General features: G+C 66.3%; 3 protein-coding genes across 3 annotated transcripts; 1 reads left to right on the top strand and 2 right to left on the bottom strand.

Moving 5' to 3' along the window:
* Positions 1-295: 295 nt before the first annotated feature.
* On the top strand, positions 296-3,659 carry Gapdh (glyceraldehyde-3-phosphate dehydrogenase). Its single transcript, XM_090325085.1, has 7 exons — positions 296-364; positions 602-643; positions 2,141-2,240; positions 2,328-2,434; positions 2,531-3,050; positions 3,143-3,324; positions 3,412-3,659. The coding sequence occupies exons 2-7, from the start codon at positions 621-623 to the stop codon at positions 3,479-3,481; spliced, it is 1,002 nt and encodes a 333-aa protein (XP_090181211.1). The 5' UTR covers positions 296-364; positions 602-620; the 3' UTR covers positions 3,482-3,659.
* An 804-nt stretch (positions 3,660-4,463) lies between these two features.
* Iffo1 (intermediate filament family orphan 1) lies at positions 4,464-11,381 on the bottom strand. The gene is made up of 9 exons (XM_090325075.1): positions 10,786-11,381; positions 7,213-7,273; positions 7,036-7,131; positions 6,568-6,708; positions 6,309-6,451; positions 5,758-5,875; positions 5,538-5,633; positions 5,064-5,194; positions 4,464-4,626 (listed from the first exon to the last, which is right to left on the bottom strand). Exons 1-9 carry the CDS (start codon positions 11,379-11,381, stop codon positions 4,521-4,523), a joined length of 1,488 nt encoding a protein of 495 aa, XP_090181201.1. The 3' UTR covers positions 4,464-4,520.
* A 433-nt stretch (positions 11,382-11,814) lies between these two features.
* On the bottom strand, positions 11,815-18,930 carry Nop2 (NOP2 nucleolar protein). The gene is made up of 14 exons (XM_090325103.1): positions 18,662-18,930; positions 18,176-18,221; positions 17,995-18,083; positions 16,962-17,194; positions 15,750-15,805; positions 15,505-15,661; positions 15,208-15,405; positions 15,010-15,099; positions 14,827-14,914; positions 14,601-14,741; positions 14,267-14,496; positions 14,057-14,179; positions 13,569-13,797; positions 11,815-12,468 (listed from the first exon to the last, which is right to left on the bottom strand). The coding sequence occupies exons 1-14, from the start codon at positions 18,762-18,764 to the stop codon at positions 11,909-11,911; spliced, it is 2,343 nt and encodes a 780-aa protein (XP_090181229.1). The 5' UTR covers positions 18,765-18,930; the 3' UTR covers positions 11,815-11,908.
* Positions 18,931-19,362: the final 432 nt, after the last annotated feature.

A 19,362-nucleotide genomic window follows, 5' to 3' on the forward strand; every position in this document is an offset into this window, starting at 1 on the left:
GCCGCCCGCCCGGGGACTCCGTGCCCTCCCCGCCCCCCTCCCGCTCGGCCCACACGTCCCCCGCGTGCTCCGTCCGCTCCCGACCCCGGCGGCCCCGCTACTCGCGTATTTACGGCCGCACGTAGCTCAGGCCTCCACTGCGGCGGCCCGGAGATGGACAGGTCCTGGGGGCGGGGCCTGCCGGGGACGGCGCGCGGAGATTGGCGGAGCCGGTGAGGGGCCCGCGGGGGCGTGGTCTTCGGGGCGTGGCCTGTGCCTGGTGCCGCCCCCCGCCCCGCATGCTATAAAAGCCGCCCGCCGGCGGCCCCGGTGCTCTCGGCTCCTCCCGGTTCTCCACCTTTCGCATCCTTCCGTGCGGTTCCAGGTGAAAATGCAGCCAGCCCGGCGTGGGGGGTCGAGCATCCGGGTGGGGACTTTCCGGGGAGCCACGCGGTCGTGAGCAGGGCCGGGCCTGGGGCGCCGTGGAGCCGCGCGCACCGCGGAGATCGGGATGGGACGCGGAGGCGGAGGAGGGGCGGATGGAGGCCGGGGATGGCGGGGGGGTCGCGGGGGAGCGGGTCCGGGGTCCCCGCCGCGCTGACCGCCTCCCTCTGCCCCACAGCCCGCGTTCCTGAGTCGCGATGGTGAAGGTCGGCGTGAACGGGTGAGCGCCGGGGCCCGGGGCGGCGTCCCCGGAGCGGGGCCGGGGCCCGCGGGGAGGGGAGGGCGGGGGGGGGCCGATCGCCCCAAGGAGAGCCCAAGGTCGCCGCGGCCCGGGGCCCCGGGAGGCCGCGCGCGGGCGGCGGAGGCGCCGGGGACCCCGCAGGCCGGGCCTGGGCTCCGTGCGCCCCCCTCCGCCCCCCGCCGCCCATCCCCGGGCCCCGGGCTTTTCTTCCCTTTCGCGCCCTGCCGGGGTCACGTGGCGCCCCTCCCCCAGCCCGTGCCCGGTTTCCCCCCCACACCTCCCCCCTCCCAACCCGGGCCGCCGCCATGTTGCAACCGGGGAGGAAATGAAATGAATGAAGCACCGTTAGGAAACCGGGTTCCTCCTCCCTGGCGGCAGGGCGGGGTCCCCACCCCCATCCGGCCCCCATCCGGGGAGCCAGGTGACGCCAGCTTGGTCCTGGTGCCTGGCCGCCCCGCTCCTCCCCCCCATCCTCCCCCTCATCCTCCCCCGCTGCGTCTCCAGGCTGAGCCCCCGGGGTGTAGCCGGGTCCCACGCCCTCTCCGGACCCTTCCCTGGCGAGGCCGGGGCGCCCTGGCGCGTCCCCTCCCGTCCACCCCGCCCCGGAGGTGTGGAGGCCGCGGCTCAGCCAAACCCTGGCAGCTGAGTCATGGCGCTGGGTGAGGAGAGGAAATCTCTCTCCACCAGGAAATGGCTGCAGGCTCGGCCGCTCCCGCAGCCCGGCGAGCCCACCGGGAGCCCGGGCCCGAAAGGTCACCCGCAGGATTAGGTGACAGGGCGCCTGTCCATCCTGCCCCTCGCCCCATCCCGCCTTCCAGAAACCAGATCTGCCCCCTCCACCCTGCGTGGGGGTTAAATTTAGCCGCCTGACCTTTCTGCAGCTCGGGGCCCGGGCTGGCCTCCCGCACCCCCATCCCGAACCGGGGGACCGCCGTGGACAGCCTCCCGGGCAGGCCGCCCCGGCCGGCGGGCGCTGACCTTTGCGCTTGGACTTTGAGCTTGGTGATGCCGCCTGCACCCTGGCCAGCCGGGCCAACGCAGATCTCAGCAGCATGTGCTGGGCTTGTGCCCGCAGCCAGGGTGGCAGCGTGCCCCGGGCATCCTGCTGGGTGACCAGGGCCCGGGGCGTGGCTGGCCTGCCATCCCCGCCTTGTGGACTGGAAAGGAAGCCCATGATGGTGGGGTGCGGGGAAGATAGGATGAGAGCTACACAGAGTCCAGACATAGACGAGAGTGTGGGTGTTAGCAGAGGACCAGAGGCGCCCAGCTGGGTCCTGGGGCCTGGAATCCCAGCTGCTGGGGCAGTGATCACGGTTCAGAGCCAGCCTGGGGAGGAAAGCTCGTGAGGCGCTGGTCCCCCATGAATCACCCCAAGGCCACTGTGGTGCTGAGCCTTCCAGGGACGGCACCCAGGCCTCCCTGGGTTCGAGCCCACGCAGACAGGAAGCCTCAATTGCCCTGTCTCCTCTCACCCAGATTCGGCCGCATCGGGCGTCTGGTCACCCGGGCCGCGCTTGACACCGGGAAAGTAGACATTGTGGCTATCAATGACCCCTTCATCGACCTGAACTACATGGTGAGTGCCGCCCCCTGGTGGCCGTGGCAGGCGGGCCCCCTGCCTGACCCTCTGCCCAGCCCTGACCCCGCTCCCTCCCCTCCCCAGGTGTACATGTTCCAGTATGACTCGACCCACGGCAAGTTCAAGGGCACCGTCAAGGCCGACAACGGCAAGCTGGTCATCAACGGCAAGGCCATCTCCGTCTTCCAGGAGTGCGTGTGGGCCGCGTGGATGGACGGGCTGTCCCCCCCCCCCCGGGGTACAGGGGGCCCTCCTGACTGACCCCCAGTGTCCTGATTCCTCTGTAGGCGAGACCCCGCCAACATCAAATGGGGCGAGGCGGGCGCTGAGTACGTGGTGGAGTCCACGGGCGTGTTCACGACCATGGAGAAGGCCGGCGCCCACCTGAAGGGCGGCGCCAAGCGCGTGATCATCTCGGCCCCGTCGGCCGACGCCCCGATGTTCGTGATGGGCGTGAACCACGAGAAGTACGACAACTCCCTCAAGATCGTCAGCAACGCGTCCTGCACCACCAACTGCCTGGCGCCGCTGGCCAAGGTCATCCACGACAACTTCGGCATCGTCGAGGGCCTCATGACCACCGTGCACGCCATCACGGCCACGCAGAAGACCGTGGACGGCCCGTCGGGCAAGCTGTGGCGTGACGGCCGTGGCGCCGCGCAGAATATCATCCCCGCGTCCACAGGCGCCGCCAAGGCCGTGGGCAAGGTCATCCCCGAGCTCAACGGCAAGCTCACGGGCATGGCCTTCCGCGTGCCCACGCCCAACGTGTCCGTGGTGGACCTCACCTGCCGCCTGGAGAAGGCTGTAAGTGGGGGGGGTTCCCTGCCCTCCGTGGGAGCTGCTGGTGGCGTCAGATCGCCAGGTCTGAATCCGCCTAACCCATCCTAACCACTCAGGCCAAGTACGACGACATCAAGAAGGTGGTGAAGCAGGCATCTGAGGGCCCCCTCAAGGGCATCTTGGGGTACACGGAGGACCAGGTGGTCTCCTGCGATTTCAACAGCGACACCCACTCCTCCACCTTCGACGCGGGCGCCGGCATTGCCCTCAACGACCACTTTGTCAAGCTCATCTCCTGGTAAGGGAGGTCGGGTGGGGGGGACGGCACCCTCTCATGGCTGCACCCCGGAACTGCACGCCCTCACCACCCTCTGCGCCCCTCCAGGTACGACAATGAATTCGGCTACAGCAACCGCGTGGTGGATCTGATGGTTTACATGGCCTCCAAGGAGTAAAAGGTCCCAAAACACAAGCCAGCTGCTGGGGACCCCCCTGACCAGTCCCCCAACGCCACGAGCAGCCCCCCCTTCACCATCTCCACCGCGGACCCCGCTCAGGGGAGGGGCTCAGCCCTGATGCGCACACATCGCCACCGCACCTCCACCTCCAATAAAGCTCGCTGCCCCTACTCTGCCTCTTGGTGTTTTGATTCTGCCGGTCCTGGGGCTCGAACTGACAACTGTCCATCCCCAAGTTTTCCTACCAGGCATTCTCTGACAATTGTATCATATATGGGGCCTTGGGAACACCCAAAGGCCCACATGGCCTCTCCTCAGGGTTTGGGGTGCGGCTGTGACTCACTAGCCACGTCCTGCCTGAGCTGGGTGACCTCGAAGATAATCCAGTTACCTGGCCTCACAGAGGGCCACCGTGCCTGTCTGCACAGGATGAGCTGTGGTGCCCTGCGTGCCTGGTTAACTGCTTTATGCTTGTGATAGGCGGGGTGCTGTTTCTGAGCATGCGCATGTTTGTCGGGTGTGGGGGGGCTGAGTGCTTACAACGCGTGTCTGGTGGGGGGGAAAGCGCTCAAGAACCACAGTGCCACACGGTATTGTCAAAGTTTCCATTCATCCATCCCAGGTCCCTGTGAGCCAGGACACCCCTCCCCCGTGTCAGGGGTGGGTGGTGGAGAGAAGGCGTCTTCCGTGGATGCCCTGAGCACAGGCGGGCGTGCAGGGTGACCGTGTCCGGCCCTGCACTGGGCCCTTGAGCCCGAGCTCCACTGGCACACAATCCTGGGCACACAGGCCCGCCATCCCCACGGGGGGCGCCGGGGTCCACAGCCAGGCCAGCAGCGCCCGCACCTGGAGCCCCGGCCGCTCCGGAGGCCTGAGCGGCAGCGGGAAAGGCTGGGGCCTCGCCTCCCTCCAGGGAGCAGCTGAAGGCCAGCGCCGGGGCTTGAGTCCACGTCCTGGACCCCAGCCCCGGGCCGGGCGAGGCCGGGGAGGAGGGGGCGGCGGCGCTGGGGGCCCTGGCGGGGCGGGCGGGCAGGGCCTATCTCAGGGAGCCGTCGGGGGAGCAGGGGTCGCCATCGGGGTCCTCAGCCTCGCTCGCAGGCGGCGGGTCGCCAGGCGGGACCGCAGTGAAAGCAGGAGACTTTCTAGAAGGAAGCGGAAGGTCACCCTGGGGGGCAGGCGGGCGGGGGGCGGGGGATCAGGAGGGGGGGATCAGGAGGGGGGATCAGGCGGATGGGGGGCGGGGGATCAGGAAGGGGGATCAGGAGGAGGGGATCAGGAGGGGGGATCAGGCGGATGGGGGGCGGGGGATCAGGAGGGGGGATCAGGCGGATGGGGGGCGGGGGATCAGGAAGGGGGATCAGGAGGAGGGGATCAGGAGGGGGGATCAGGTGGATGGGGGCGGGGGATCAGGAGGGGGGGTCAGGCGGATGGGGGGCGGGGGATCAGGAAGGGGGATCAGGTGGATGGGGGCGGGGGATCAGGAGGAGGGGGGATCAGGCGGGCGGGGGGCGGGGGCCCAGGCAGGCGGGGGGGCGGGGTAAGGGATCAGGCGGGCGGGGGCGGGGCGTCCCAGGCTCACCGGTCCCCGGACTGCGTGATGAGGCGCCGGCAGGTCTCCATCTGCACGTCCAGCCCCCGCTTCATGCTGCACATCTCCATGTACTCGTGCAGGTGCCGGTTCATGTCGTTCTTGGCCGTGGCCAGCTCCAGCTGGGGGGGGGGTGGGGGGTGAGGGCGGCAAGGCCGGGGCGGCGCCGAGGACCAAGGGGTGGAGCTCCAGCCCGGAGCGGACCGGGGCAGGGGCAGGGCGGGACCGCCCCAGGGGAAGGGCAGGGCAGGAGCGAATCCCCGCGGAAAACCCGGGCTCTTACTGAGAGGGGAGGAGCGGGGAGGAGGAGACGGCGGCGGCGGCGGCCGGGAGAACCTCGGGCGCCGAGGGGCCGCGGGGCGGGGTCTGGAGGGGGCGTGGTTTTGGATCGGGGCGTGGCCCGGTGCCGGGATCTGGGCGGGGCCCGGAGGGGGCGGGGCCGGGGCCCAGGCCGGGCGGCCGCACCTCGATCTGGTCGATGGTCTCCTGGTACTCCTTCTCGCGGGTCTTGAAGAGGGACTCGGTGTCCTTGATCACCTTCTCCAGGCTGTCCTCCTGCGGCTGCGGCCGCGGCGGGGGAGGCGGACAGACAGAATTCATGAGCGGAGCGGCGGGGTGCGGCAGGTGGGGGGCTCGAGGGGCGGGGTCACCGCTCTCTGGTTTGGGGGGGCAGGGGAGGGGTCACCTCTCCCTGGGCCTCGGCGGCCGCCAGGGCATAACCGGAGAAGTCGTCCCACAGCAGCAGCGTCTCCTCGGTCTCCTCCCAGCTCAGGCTGTCGCAATCATCGTCGTCCAGCTCCCTCCTGCGGGGGGCGGAGTCAGTGGGGGGCGGGGCCGGGCAAGGGGGGCGTCGGGATTGAGTGGCAGGCGTGGCCAATGGGGGCGGAGTCGTCGGGGGCGTGGTCAGCAGGGTCCAAGGGGCAGGGTCCGTGGGGGGCGGAGTCAGCATGGAAGGCGGGGTCAGCACTGGAGGTGTGGTCAGTGGGGGCAGAGTTCATGTGAGGCGGGCTCAGCGTAGGGGTGGAGTCGGGTGGGAAGGCGTGGTCGGCGGGGGGGCCAGCGTGGGGGCGGAGCCGGGTGGGAAGGTGTCGTTGGTGGGGCGGGGCCTACGTGGAGGCGTGGCTGGATCAGAAGGCGTGACCGGTGGGGCGGGGCCAGCGCGGGGGCGTGGCAGGGTGTCGGAAGGCGGGGTCGGCGGGGTCAGCGAGTTGGGGACCCGCGTGGCCCGGGACTCACAGCTGGCTGAGCACGCGCTGCATCTCCTCCGCCATGCCCAGCCCCGCGCTGTCCTCCTCGGTCTCCGCAGGGCCAGACCCCACGCCGTCGGCCGCCCCGTCCTCTGGGGCCGCCCTGCGCTCCCGTCGCCGGCCCGTGGGCACCTGGGGGGGGAGGGCGCGGTCAGGACGGGGACCCCAGAGGGGCCGGGGGGTGGGGAGGGTGGACGATGGGGAAGAGGAGGAGGGGGAATGCCAGGCGCCTGCGCAGTGGGGCCCACCTGCAGCGCGTGGACCGAGTCTGCGCAGTTGCGCTGCTGGGCCAGGTCGCAGAGCTTGGCGGTGATGTCGATGCGGCGGCAGATGTCCATGTCCACCTTCATGGCCTTCTCCTGGATCTTGGTGTCCAGCTCGCTCAGGTTCTGCTCGGGACCGGGGTGGGGGGGTGACACCGGGGGAGGAGGGAGAGGGGGCGGGCGGGTGGGTGGGCGGCACCACCCTCCCAGCAGACCCCGTCACCTCCAGGGGCCCGTCCCGCCCCCGGGCCGAGGTGGGGGACGACAGGCCGCCCCCGCGCATGCGCCGCGCCTTCTGTTCCTTCTCTGTCCACTGCTGAGCAATGACAATCGTGCCAGGGGCGGGGCCGGGACGCGGGGCGGGGCCTGGACGAGGGGCGTGGCAAGTGCACCAGGGGCGGGGCCGGGACGAGGGGCGGGGCCCCCACCATCCCGGGACCGAGCGGAGCTCACATTGCTCATGAGCCCCTTGAAGATGACCAGCTCCGCCTTCAGCTGCTCCACCTTCATGGCGAGCTCCTCCTGGCAGGCGTCGGCCTCCTGGGCTTCCTAGGCAGAGGAGGCCCGGGGTGGGTCACGGCCCGGGGGGGGGATGGGACGGGGGGCCCTCCCTCCCCCTCCCTCCCTCACCTCCTGCAGCTCGTTCACGCGCTCCTGCAGCTGGACTCGCGCCGTGTACTCCTCTTCCCACCTGACACACGTTGGGGAGAGGAGAGCGCAGGTCCCGAGAGCCCGGGGACCCTGGGGGGGCCCCAGCTCCCCGTCCTCCCCCCCAGCTCCTTGTCCTCTCCCCCAGCTCCTCGTCCTCCCCCGCCAGCTCCCCGTCCTCCCCCCTCCCTGTCCTCCCCCCACCGGCCCTGGCTCCCTGGTGGGGAACTGGCTTTCCACATGAATGTGCAGGCCAAGCCATGATCCCGGCTGCTCTGGAGGTCTAAGGGCGCAAGTTGGAAGCCAGCCCAGTAAAGGAAAAGTGGTGAGGCCCTTGATCTCCAGTGAACCTGGGAAAAGCTGGAAGTAGAGCACTGATTCAAGTGGTAGAGCGCCAGCCTTGAGTTCTGGCCCTGAGTACAGGCCCCAGCACTGCCACGCATGCGTGTGCACGCACGCGCGCACACACACACACACACGCACACACACACACGCACACACACACGCACACACGCACACACACACACACACACACGAGGAATGTGAGCTGGCCAGAGCCGGCTCACCAGCTGCCTGCTGGGAGCCTCCAGCCGTGTACAGGAGCTATTTTTAAGAGCAGCTGCCCCACTGGGGCCTCGACGCCACCAGCACACCCCAGACCCTGCTCAGATGATGGCGGTGGTGGTGGTGGTTGTGATTTGGGCCATACCAAGATTTGAACTCAGGGCCTCGAGCTGGCTAGCCAGACCCACGGCTGCTCAGTTCTTAGCACGTTCCAATGTGGGTTTTCTGGATTGAGAAGGGCAGAGCGCCAGAGAGAAATGTCCACACCCCACCAATGCTAAGAGCCTGGCACCGGTGGTCAGCCGGGCGTCCCAGCTACTCAGGAGACTGAGATCTGAGGATCGCGGTTCAAAACCAGCCTGGGGCAGGAAAATCCCTGAGACTCTGATCTCCAGGGAACCAGCAGAGAACCAGCGGTAGAGCTGTGGCTCAAGTGGTAGAGCCAGAAAGCTCAGGGAGAGAGCTCAGGCCCCGAGTTCAAGGCCCAGGCCCGAGACACAGACATACAGACACACAAACACACACACACAACAGCAGCAGAGGGCAGCAGGGGTTCTAGGATCCCCCAGAATGTTGTCCCGCCCCTTCCTGCTTCTCCCCTGCCCAGCGCACCATGCCTGCCGGTCCCCCTGCGTGTCTCACTTGCATCCGCAATGCAGCAGTCCTAAGAATAGCTCTGCGTCACCCAGGTTGCCCCTCCCCGTGGGGCCGGTGGAGAAGCAGCCTGGCCAGTGTCCCGGCTGCTCACTGAGTAGCGCAGGCTGGCCTGCAGCTCCCACCCTCCCTCTGCTGCCACTGAAGCACCAGACACAGACACAGACACACACGCCTACGCCTGCACTGCCCACATAACATCCTGAGCATGCACAAGACTGCTTTCTGCATCTGTAGGTGACTTGTGCCATCCGGTACCCCCGTTATGCCCGAAGATCCCCACACTCAAAGGCCCTGGGGAGGGGGAGGGATGGCTGCAAGATGGCTGGAAACATCAGGAAAAGGCCAGGAAGTCTTTCTGAGTGACCCCAATACCTTCAGATGGAAACGTAAACCAGCAAGCTCATTAAGATGAGGAAGTGTTACAGGATGGAGGGAAATCATCTGGAAGCATCACTAGGACTCTACTGAGACAGGGTTGCATACAAAAACAGGTTCACCTCCAGATTGGCCGCGCGTGTGTGTGTGTGTGTGTGTGTGTGTGTGTGTGTGTGTGTGTGTGTGTGGTACCGGGGCTTGAACTCGAGGCCCCTTGAACCTCAGCTCCACGTCTTTCTTTTTTGTTTTTATTATTATTGATTTATTGGCGATGAAGTCTCACAGACTTTCCCAGCCAGGCTGGCCACCTGGGTATTTGGGGGTGACAGGTGCCAGTCACCAACCCGGGGGCTGAACACAGATCTTGTTTATTAACATGAGGTCCCCTTTTCCACCTGTGCAAAGCGGGAGTCGTCTGTGTGTGTCGTGCGGGTACTACAGTGAGCCCCTGAAGATCCAATGATAAGGGGACCCCAAGGCGGGGTGGGGGAGGGGGTGGGGGGATGGAGTGAGCAAAAGGCCCTAGGGACCTGGGCTCAGCCATGTGTCACCACCCCCCCCCCCAAGGAATGAATCTCTGCTGCTCTAGACAGCTGCTCCAAGGACAGACACCTCATTCAGTGAAAAAATAAATAAATAAGCCCGAGACAGTTGTTCTGTGGTCGTGTGGATGAATTCCAGAACTGTCCATGTGCCTCTGGGAATGGTGTGGGGTCCTGCAGAGGCAGGCGAGGCCTGCATGACACCCCAGTGGCAGTTTGGGGGGACAAATGGAACCCCCCACGAGGGCAGTTATGACACAGGCCACACACAACAGGCCGGTGTGAGGGGGAGGGCAGGACTGAACCCCAGAAGCCTACAACCTGGGATCTAGCAGCTTGCTAAATCCAGACCCAACAGGAATGTTCCAGAAAATCCAAGTAGGTCCGTCCTCCCCCTCTGCTAAGAAGCCATGATGGGTTACAGTGAGGGGGGAGGGGGGTCTAGTGGCTCCCGCCTGTCACCCCAGCTCCTCAGGAGGCTGAGATCTGAGGATCATGGCTCAAAGCCAACCAGGGCAGGAAAGTTCATGAGACTCTGATCTCCAGCCCAAAGGTGGAAGTGGAGCCCTGGCTCAAGGAGTAGAGCACCAGCCTGGAGTAAAAAAGCTCAGCAAGCCCCAGGACCAACAGTAAAAAAGCGGGGGGGGGGGGGGGGGGGGGGGGGAGGGGGGGGGGAGGGGGGGGTGGTCACAGTAGCTAAGCAAAAACCAAAGCCACGGTGACTGTCACTTCCCTCCCTACGCGACGTGGACCTGGCTCATGGCCTGCCCTCTGGGTGATCTCTGTCAGAAGAGGGGGCCCTGAGGTCCTGGAACATTCATTCATTCATTCATTCATTCGATTGACCTCGGGCCTAAACACAGTCTCTGAGCTTCTTCATTCCAGGCTGGCGCTGTACCCTTTGAGCCACAGCTCCACTTCCAGCTTTTTGCTGGTTCATTGGTGAATACAGCCCTCTCAGCCTCTCCTGCCCAGGGCGGGCTGGCTCGGGACTGCGATGCTCAGATCTGGCTCCTGAGTAGCTGGGGTTGACAAGGGGGCCCGGCTGGAACCTTTCACAGAGAGCCAGGCCGATGAGTGACCGGACCCCCCCACACACCAGAGGCAGCGCCCCCCCTCCTCCCTCCCCTCCTAATGTCAACCTCATCCTCCAGAGGGGCTTCGATCCTCAGGTCACCCCAAAGGAGGGAGCCAGGGGGACCCCAGATTCCAATGGCCGGGTGTCACCCACACCCCTGAACCCCTGAGCCAGTTGGCACGGCTGCTGGCGGCCTGGCCGGGGGACACCGGGGGTGCCAGGCCCCCCAGCCCCCCTCCTCCTGCTCAGGCCCCAGCAGGGGCGTTGTGGATGGTGTGGAGCGGGGAGGGGGGGTACCCCAGACCCGGGGCCCCCCCACTCCGCCCCAGCGCGGCCTACCTGCGTTTGTACTCGTCGCGCTCGCGCTTCACCTTGGCCAGCACGTTGTAGAGCGCTCGGATCTCGGGGGTGATGGTGTCGATCTGGACCCCGACCCCGTCGGGATGCACCCACGACACGCCGGGACTGGGGAGCGGCAGCGCGGGGTCGGGGCCCGGGGCGAGGCGGCGCGGGTGGGAGAAGGACCAGATGGTGCCGGGCGGCGGGCGCGCGGGAGCCGGGGCGGCGCCGGCGGCCGCGGCCTCCGGGCTGGGCCCGCCCGCCTGCACCGCCCGGTCGCGCCGCCCCGCCCCGCCCCGGCCCGGCCCGGCCCGCAGCGCCTGCTGCAGCCGCCGCTCCAGCAGCCGGTTGCGCCGCTCCAGCTCGTGCACCTTGGCCAGGAAGCAGCGGAAGCGCAGGTTCAGCGTCTTCAGCACGTGGATGTTGGAGCCCAGGTCGTTGCGCAGCGCCATGGCGGCGGGCGGCGCCGGGCCGGGGCTGGGGGCGCCGGCGGCGGGCGGCAGCTCCGCGAGGCCCGGGCCCGGCTCCCCCGGCGGCCCCGCCAGGCCGCGCTCCGGCGGCACCAGGAAGAGGCTGGGCCCGAGCAGCGGGTTCATGGCTGCGGCCGCGGCGCCTTCTGCCGGGAGGCCCCGACCCGGGCCGGCCGCAGGGACGGGCGCAGCCAATCAGACGCCCGCGCCGCGCCAGCGGCCAATCAGAGCGCCGGAGCGGGACGCCGAGGGCGAGGGGGCGGGCCGAGGCCGACCAATCAGCGGCCGGGGCCGGAGACCCGCACGGAGGGGACGGAGGGGCGGAGGGCGCTGCGCCGCGGACCGGGCCCCCCGCCCCGGGAACCCCACTGCCAGGGCTCTATGGGAGCCCCCTCCCCTCTTCCCCACTCCCCAGGGCTCTGGCGGGAGCCCCCCACGCCCACCCCTCTGCAGACACCCCAGATCAAGCCCCCCTAGGAACCCCAAGCTGGTCCGGCACCCCTGCTCCCCCCTCCGCCCCCCAGGACCCCGACCCCTCAAAGACCACAGAGGCAGTGGGGGGGACAAGCCGTGTATTGGTCTGCCCCCTCTGCAGAGGACGCGGCCTCCCGGAGGCCCACAGTTCCCGGGACCCACGGCCTCGGGCAGCGAGGCTAAGGCCGCTGGCTGCCGGCCCGCGGGGGCCCCGCTCGCCTCCTCTTGGCTGGCGGAGGCCGGCTGGCACTGCGGGGGGACGCGGCGGGGCTGGCCCGTCCTTTGGGGGCCCCGTTCATGGCGGGCTTTCTGTCCTCGGCCGCTCGGGCCTTCCCCGGGGAGTGGTGGCGGTCCCTGGGCCGGGTCCTGGGGACGCCTGGCCTGGCAGGTGCTCCTGGGCCGGCACCCGCAGGAACCCCTTCTTGCTTGGGGGCCTGTGGCTTCAGCTTCCCCGCCGCTTTGGGTTTCGGGCCCGATCTTGCCTTCCCAGCAGGAGGAGCGCGGTCGTGCAGGGGGGAGGCCGCGGGGGCCTTCGTGGCAGAAGGGGCCGGGGATGGATCGCGGCCCGACCCCTTGGAGACGCCATTAAGCTTGGGGATGCTGGCCTTCTGCTTCAGCCCTTTCTGCGCGGGCTGCTTGGCCTTCACTGCTCCTTTGGCTTTCTTGGCGGGCTGGGTGCTGTCCTGGGGTGCGGGGGTGACCTGAGCCTTCTGGTCGGGCGTGTCCACTGCCGCTTTCCCTGGGTGAAATGAAACACGGCAGTGTGAAGGGCTGGGATCGCTCGTTTCACAGGTTGCTTCTGCATGTCCTGAGTGGAGTGGCCCCGACAGCTGAGAGCTGTCCCCCGGAGCCCAGGTCTCCTCATCTGGCCTCAACTCAAGCCCTGATTCCATCAGACCCCGCGTGGAAAAAGGGACCCCCATTACCCACACAGGGGAGGGGGGACAAGTTGCTGTACCCCCAGAGGGCAATCGGTGGCATGACACCCTCAGGATCAGGGGATGCCAGGGTCGCCAGGACAAACCCCAGGCACCTGGCTTTATTGACTCAAGTCAGAGACCATTCTTATTTCCTTCAACGTAAGCTCCCGTGCAACTCAAGAAACTAAAGGAGGAACCCCAGCACGACAGGAAACAAGCCGATGTTGGTTTTGGTGACATTCAGGTGTCAGCTTTGTAAGGGACAACAGGGCTGGGGGCACGGCTCAGGGGTAAGGCATTCCCCTGACACAGGCCAGCCCTGGGTTCAATTACTCGGCCCCCCTCCCCACCCCGCCCAATCAGTCGGGGTTTAGAGATGTTGTAAGACGTCGTGTTGTAAGACGCCCTGAAGCCTCCAGTTTCCAAAAACCCCACCCTTCCCCTCAAGATCCCGGCCAGCCTCAAGATGGCGAGAGAGCCCGAGCTGCAATTAGTGTGACAGCCTCGGAACTGCTGATGGCTCTGTGGGGCCCGGCGCCAGCCCTGCCCAGAAATGCCGGAGCAGCAGGGGAATATTCTATTACCAGCAGGTCCAGCCCGGGCCAAGAAGCTGGAGAAACCACAGCCGGCCACGGGCAGGCACTCAGTGGGGAATGGCGGCCGCTTGAGGGAGGAGCCCGGTCGAGTGGGGAGCAGATACCCGGGGACCCTCCGCCAAGGACCAGGGCGCCCTCGGCAGCCACGCCTCCAGTGGCCACTGGGGAGACCCGGGCAGCTCAGCTCAGGCCTGAAATCCCGCTCCAAGCGGCGGCGTGGCTCAAGCGCAGGACCCGGGCGCCGAGTTCAGGCCCAGTCCACGGACCCGCATTCACCGGCACACCACCGTGGAGTGTGTGTGTGGGGGGGACCGGTCACCCACCGGGCGGGGCCTGCGGGATGGCGTTGGAGAACTTCTTGAACTTGGCGATGAAGAAGCCGTCCATGTTGTGCGCGTGGGGGTAGAAGCGGCGCGTGGCGCGCAGGCTCGGGTGGAAGCGCCGCTCGCGGAAGCGGGTGAAGCCCTCCTGGCCGAAGTCCAGGCCCGTGGGCACCAGGCGCACGTTCCGCTTCTTCAGGGCGTAGTCCACCACCCACTCGTTCTCCTCCACCTGGAGGGGCGGCGCCAGGGTCAGCCCCGCCCCCAAACCACAGGCCACACCCACCGGACTGGACACGCCCGGGGCGGAGCCTAACACACGGGAGCCCCGCCCCCAGCCTCACTGCCCCGACTGGCCACGCCCGGGGCGGAACCTAATAGGCTGGAGCCCCGCCCCCGGGCCACACCCTTGGGCGGAGCCAGCCTAACACGCTGGAGCCCCGCCCCCGGCATCACCACCCGCCCGGCCACGCCCCGGGGGCGGAGCCCACCATGATGGAGCAGGTGCAGTAGACCAGGTAGCCGCCCGTCTTGGAGGCGGCGTTCACGGAGTCAATGGCGCTCAGGAGCAGCTCCTTCTGCAGGTGGGCGCAGCGGAGGATGTCCTTTTCGTCCTGGGTGGGGCAGGGTGGGGTGGGGGTGAACGGCTGGCCCGGCCCCCAGCGCCCCGCCCCCCGTCCCCCAGAGGCCCGCCCGCCCACCTTGTTGGTCTTCACGGCCGGGTCTTTGGAGATGACCCCCGTGCCGCTGCAGGGGGCGTCCAGCAGCACGCGGTCGAAGCCCCCCACCACCCTGGGGAAGTGGCGGCCGTCGTGGTGGCTGACGATGGCGTTGGTGATGCCCAGGCGGTGCAGGTTTCCCACCACGCTCTTGAGGCGCTCGGCGTTGGCGTCGTTGGCCAGGATCATGCCCGTGTTCTTCATCAGCTGAGCTGGGGGGGAGGGAGAATGAGGAGGGGGTGGGCAGCCGCCCTCCCCACCTCCGGCCGCCCCCCCCAGCCCTCAGATCCGGCCCCACCCTCCCCTCCTGGCTCACCCATGTAGCTGGTCTTGCCGCCGGGGGCACAGCACATGTCCAGCACCCGCTCATGCTCCTGGGGCGCCAGCGCCATGACAGGAAGCATGCTGGAGGCGCCCTGGAGCATGTAGTGGCCGGCCAGATACTCGGGGGTGGCGCCTGTGGGGACAGGGACCACCTGTGACAAGCCGCCTCCCTCCCAGAGCAGGGCAGGGCGGCGGGCCAGGGCGCTCCCCCCCCTCACCGATGGGCACCGACGAGTCGTACACCACCAGGCCCGTCTTGGACCATTTGCCCAGGGGGTCCAGGTTGACGCCGCGATTGATCAGAGCCTGGAAGTGACACCGAGGGAAGGGAGAAAACCTCACCGGGCTGCCTGCCTGCTCCCGGGCTGGATGGGAGGACGGCAGCGGCCCCGGGCCCTCACCTGTGCCAGGTCTCGGCGACGGGTCTTCAGGGTGTTGGTACGGAGCGTCACGGGACGGGGCACCTCGTTGGCCTCTAAGAACTCGATCAGCTGCGTCGGGGACAACAGGACAGGGACGGGTCTGTCACAGGGACCCTGCCCAGGCCCCGGGTTCCAGCCCCAGGGCAAGGACAGCAAGGAGGGCGGGGTGGGGCTCACCTCGGCCAGAGGGAAGAGATCCATGAGCTTGCCCAGCAGGAAGTCCCCGTAGGAGTAGTAGGTGGCCAAGTCCTTCTGCAGACAGCTCAGATACTCCGCCCGGGACCGGCCTGCTTCCCGCTGCGCCCCAAAATCACGCAGCACCGCCACGAGGTCCTGGATCCGCTTGTGAACGCGCTGCAGGTCGGGGGCCTGGCCATGTGGGCCGGTCAAGGGATTGTCCAACAGTCCGAGAGGCCCCGGGGCTGTCCAGTCCTTTCCCCCATCCCCCCCCATCCTCCCTCCGTCAGGAAGGATATCCTGCTCTGCCTCTCCAGCAGGGGGCAGCACAAATCGCTCATCCTCATCCACGTTTATCTGCAGCCCCCCCTCTGCCTCTCCATCCTTGCTGGGCCGCGGGGACGGGGCATCCTCTTCTTCCTCTTCCTCAGAGTCCTCCTCGCTCCACTGGCCTCTGAACCAAGTCCAGGGACGGTGAGTCACGCGCCAGAACTCACTCCTTGCTCTCGGCCCTCCCGGCTCCCCACAGCACCCACACTCACCCGGCCACGGCCTCCTGCGCCTTCTGCCTCCGGGCCGCTCTCTCAATGGGCAACAGCTGGAAAGAAAGAAAACCAGGCTGGGAAGGGAAGTCCACCCACCCACTAGCCACGTGCCACTTTTGTCATCCCAGCTACTTGGGGCGGTTCAAAGCCAGCCCTGGCAGAAAAAGCCTAGGAGACCCTTATCTCCATGGAACCATCCAAAACCCAAAGTGGAGCTCAGTGGTAGAACACCAGCCCTGAGTGAAAAAGCTCAGGGACAGCACCCAGGCTCTTGATTCAAGCCCCATGGTTGGCACTCTCTCACCCACCAAAATACAAAAAAAAAAAAACAAAAAACAGGCATGCACCACCTGGCTCTCTTCTGGGGTTACTGGTGAAACTTGGCGCCTAGGCACTGTCCCCGAGCTTTCTCCTCTGGCCCAGCTTTCTACCACGACAGCCACGCCTCTACTGACTTTTGGTTAGTTAGAGAATCTACACTTTCCTGGGGTCTTGGCTTCAAACCAGGATCCTCAGGACTCAGGGCGCGAGCCCCCGGTGCCTGGCAGGAACTGCCACGTCTTGTTAGTGGGGCACAGAAGTGTCCACCCAGAAACCATCATTCTTTTTTATTTTATTTTTTCCGGTCTTGGAACTTGAACTCTGGGCCTGGGCGCTGTCCCTGAGCTCTTCAAACCAAGACTAGCACGCTTTCCCTTGAGCTACAGCACCACTTCTGGTTTTCTGGTGATTAACTAGAGGTAAGAATCTCACTCTTTGAACCACCATCCTCAGATCTCAGGCTCCGGAGTAGCTAGGATTGCAGGTATGAGCCCCTGTGCACGGCTGCAAGCAACCACCATTCTTATAAAGCCCGGATGCTCTATGCCCTGTGGCTCTTTTACATTTGCTTGCTTTTTTGTTATTTTGTGGGTCATGGGGCTTGAACTCTAGGCCTGGGCATTGCCTCTGAGCTCTTCAACTCAAGCCTACCACCCAACCTCTAAACCTCTAAGCCAGTCCCACTTCCTGTCTTGTAGAGATTAAATGGAGATAGTCTCACATTCTTTACTGCTGGGCTCACTTTAAACCATGATCCTCAGCTCTCAGCCTCCTGAGTAGCTATGATGACAGAAGGCTATCAGAAGGCTCACAAACTGAGCTATGCAGGGAGGGGAGGGACATTTCCAAAGACTGGGCTGTGAATATGGAGACGAGAACCCCTCAGACCTTCTCCTCGTCATCATCGTCGTCGTCCCCCTCCGAGCCAGCTCCGTAGTCATCTACCATGTCAGCATCACTGTCATCAGAGGCCCACAGATCATCCTTGGTCACCTCGGCACCTTCTTCCTCTTCCTCCTCCTCCTCCTCATCACTGCTGTGTGTTGGTGCCGGGCGCTTCCTGCTCCGAGCAGTAGTTAGCAAGGTCTGGGCTCCCTTCTGACCGGAAGTCTGGATGGCACCTGCAAACGTCCCCGTTTACAGAGAGGGTCTGGGTGGGATGTAAGCCCCCCTCACTTTTCTTTTTTTTGGGGGGGTGGGTACTAAGGCTTGAGTGCTGTCCCTGAACTTCTCTGCTCAAGTCTGCCACTCTGCTATACCTGCGCCTCCGCTCCCTTTCAGGCTTTTTTTTTTTGCTGGCTCACTAGAGAGAAAAGTCCCCAAAGCCACGGCACTGGTGTCTCAACTCTGTCAAACCTCAGCCACACCGGAAGCTGAGATTGCTGTTCAAAGCCAGCCTCCAGCCTGGACAAGAAGGCTGGTTAGGCTCTGCTCTCCCAATGACCTACCAAAAAAATTCCTGAAGCGATAGTGTGGCTCAAATGGTCGTGCATTCGTCTTGAAACCAAAAGCTCAGGGACAGCACCCAGGCCCTGAGCCCAAACTCCAAAAACTTCCTGATTGGGCTGGCTTTGAACTTAAAATCCTCAGATCTAAACCTCCTGAGTAGCTAAGGTTAAAGAACCAAGCCACCAGCACAGGGCTCTGACTCTTGTTCTTGTTCCAGAAATGACTCTCCCTAAGGTTGACTGACTTTTTTTTTTTTTTAATTCATCAATTAATTTGCCAGTCCTGGAGCTTGAGCTCAGGGCCTGGGCACCATCCTTGGACACTTTTTGCTCAAGGTTAGCCCTTTGCCACTTGAGACACACAGTGGCACTTCTGGCCTTTTCTTTGTACGTGGTATCAGGGAATCAAACCCAGGGCCTGGTGCATGCTGGGCAAACACTCTACCACTAGGTTACCTGGTGGCCTGACTGACCTTTTTGTATCCTTGCAGGTAAGGTGTTGGTCCCAGGAGACTTGTTTGTCTGAGGGCCTTCGGTGGACTCCAGTCTCCTCTTGGCTGCCCTGAAAAAGGACAGGAAATGGGGACCTGTTTTGAGCGCCCCGTGAGATCGCCCACAACCCCGCCGGGCCCCTGCGTGTCCATCCACACTCACCTCTTCCGAGCCCGGCTGGACAGTCTCTTGGAACTTTCATCATCAGCTGGAGAAGACAACAGCAACAAAACACCCAGTGAGGCATGGGCGCAGAGATGTGCTGAGTTTGCATGGTAATGAAAGGGAGGAGACCGGTCCGGCCCTGGGGCTCCCCTGCCAGTCACTCTAGCTATGGAGGAGGCTGAGATGGGAGGATCCAGGTTCGAGGCTACCCCCCCCCACACACACACAGACCAGATCAGTCTTCCAGGGCTGCTCCTAATCGGGTGACCCAGCCCAAGCGCGGACGGGGCGCGGGGGCTCCCGCCTGGCACGCCGGCCGCGGGGACCCCCAGGGCGCCACGCGCGAGGCGGACCCGGAGCCGTGGCTCGGGCGGCGGAGCGCCCGCGGTGGAGGAGGCCCCGGCGGGCCCCCGGCGCCCCGCAGGCCCCCCCGCGCGGGCCCCCCGATCGCGGCGGAGCGGGGGCGCCGGGCCCCGGCCTCACCTGCCGGCAGGAAGCGCAGCAGCTCGGTCTCGGCGCCCTTCTGCTTCCGGGCCTTGCGGCCGGGCCCGCGCTTCTCCTTCGTGGGGTCCAGCCTGCGCCCCATGGCGGCGCCGGGAGACGGGGGGGAGGCCTCGGGCGACGCGGCGGGCGCGGGCGGGACGTGAAGACGCGGCCGTGCCCCTCCCGAGCCCCGCGCGCGGCCCCAGCCGGCTCGAACCCGCGAACCTCGCCGACACAAACGCCACACGTGCAGCCGGGGACCGCGCTGACGCCGCGCGGGGCGGAAGCAGGATGCGCATGCGCGGGGAAGCGCGCCCCGCCCCCCGCGGTCCCACCCCTTCCGGCCGCCCGCACGGTCCGTCCCGCCCAGCCCGGGGAGTGCGCAGGCGCGCGCGCGGCTCCGCCCCCCCACCCGAGGCCACGCCCCCAGGAGGCCACGCCCCCAGGCCTCTCCAGTGTCCCAGCACCTTTCCTGCCATGGGTGTGAGGAAGCTTGGCGGCTCCCGCCTGTAATCCCAGCTCCTCAGGAGGCTGAGATCCGAGGATCCAGGCGGGGAGGCAGCAGAGCCACGAGATCTACAACGCCATAAACCAGCAAAAGGCGGGAAGTGGGGCTGTGGCTCAGGCGGCAGAGCTAAGCTCCAGGACTGTTCCCCCTGGACACCTGTGGCCACAGGCAGCCCGCGCTGCTCAGGAGCCCC

Source organism: Megascapheus bottae, chromosome 37, assembly GCF_031878675.1.
Source record: "Megascapheus bottae isolate mThoBot1 chromosome 37, mThoBot2.hap1, whole genome shotgun sequence".
Taxonomy (NCBI): Eukaryota; Metazoa; Chordata; class Mammalia; order Rodentia; family Geomyidae; genus Megascapheus; species Megascapheus bottae.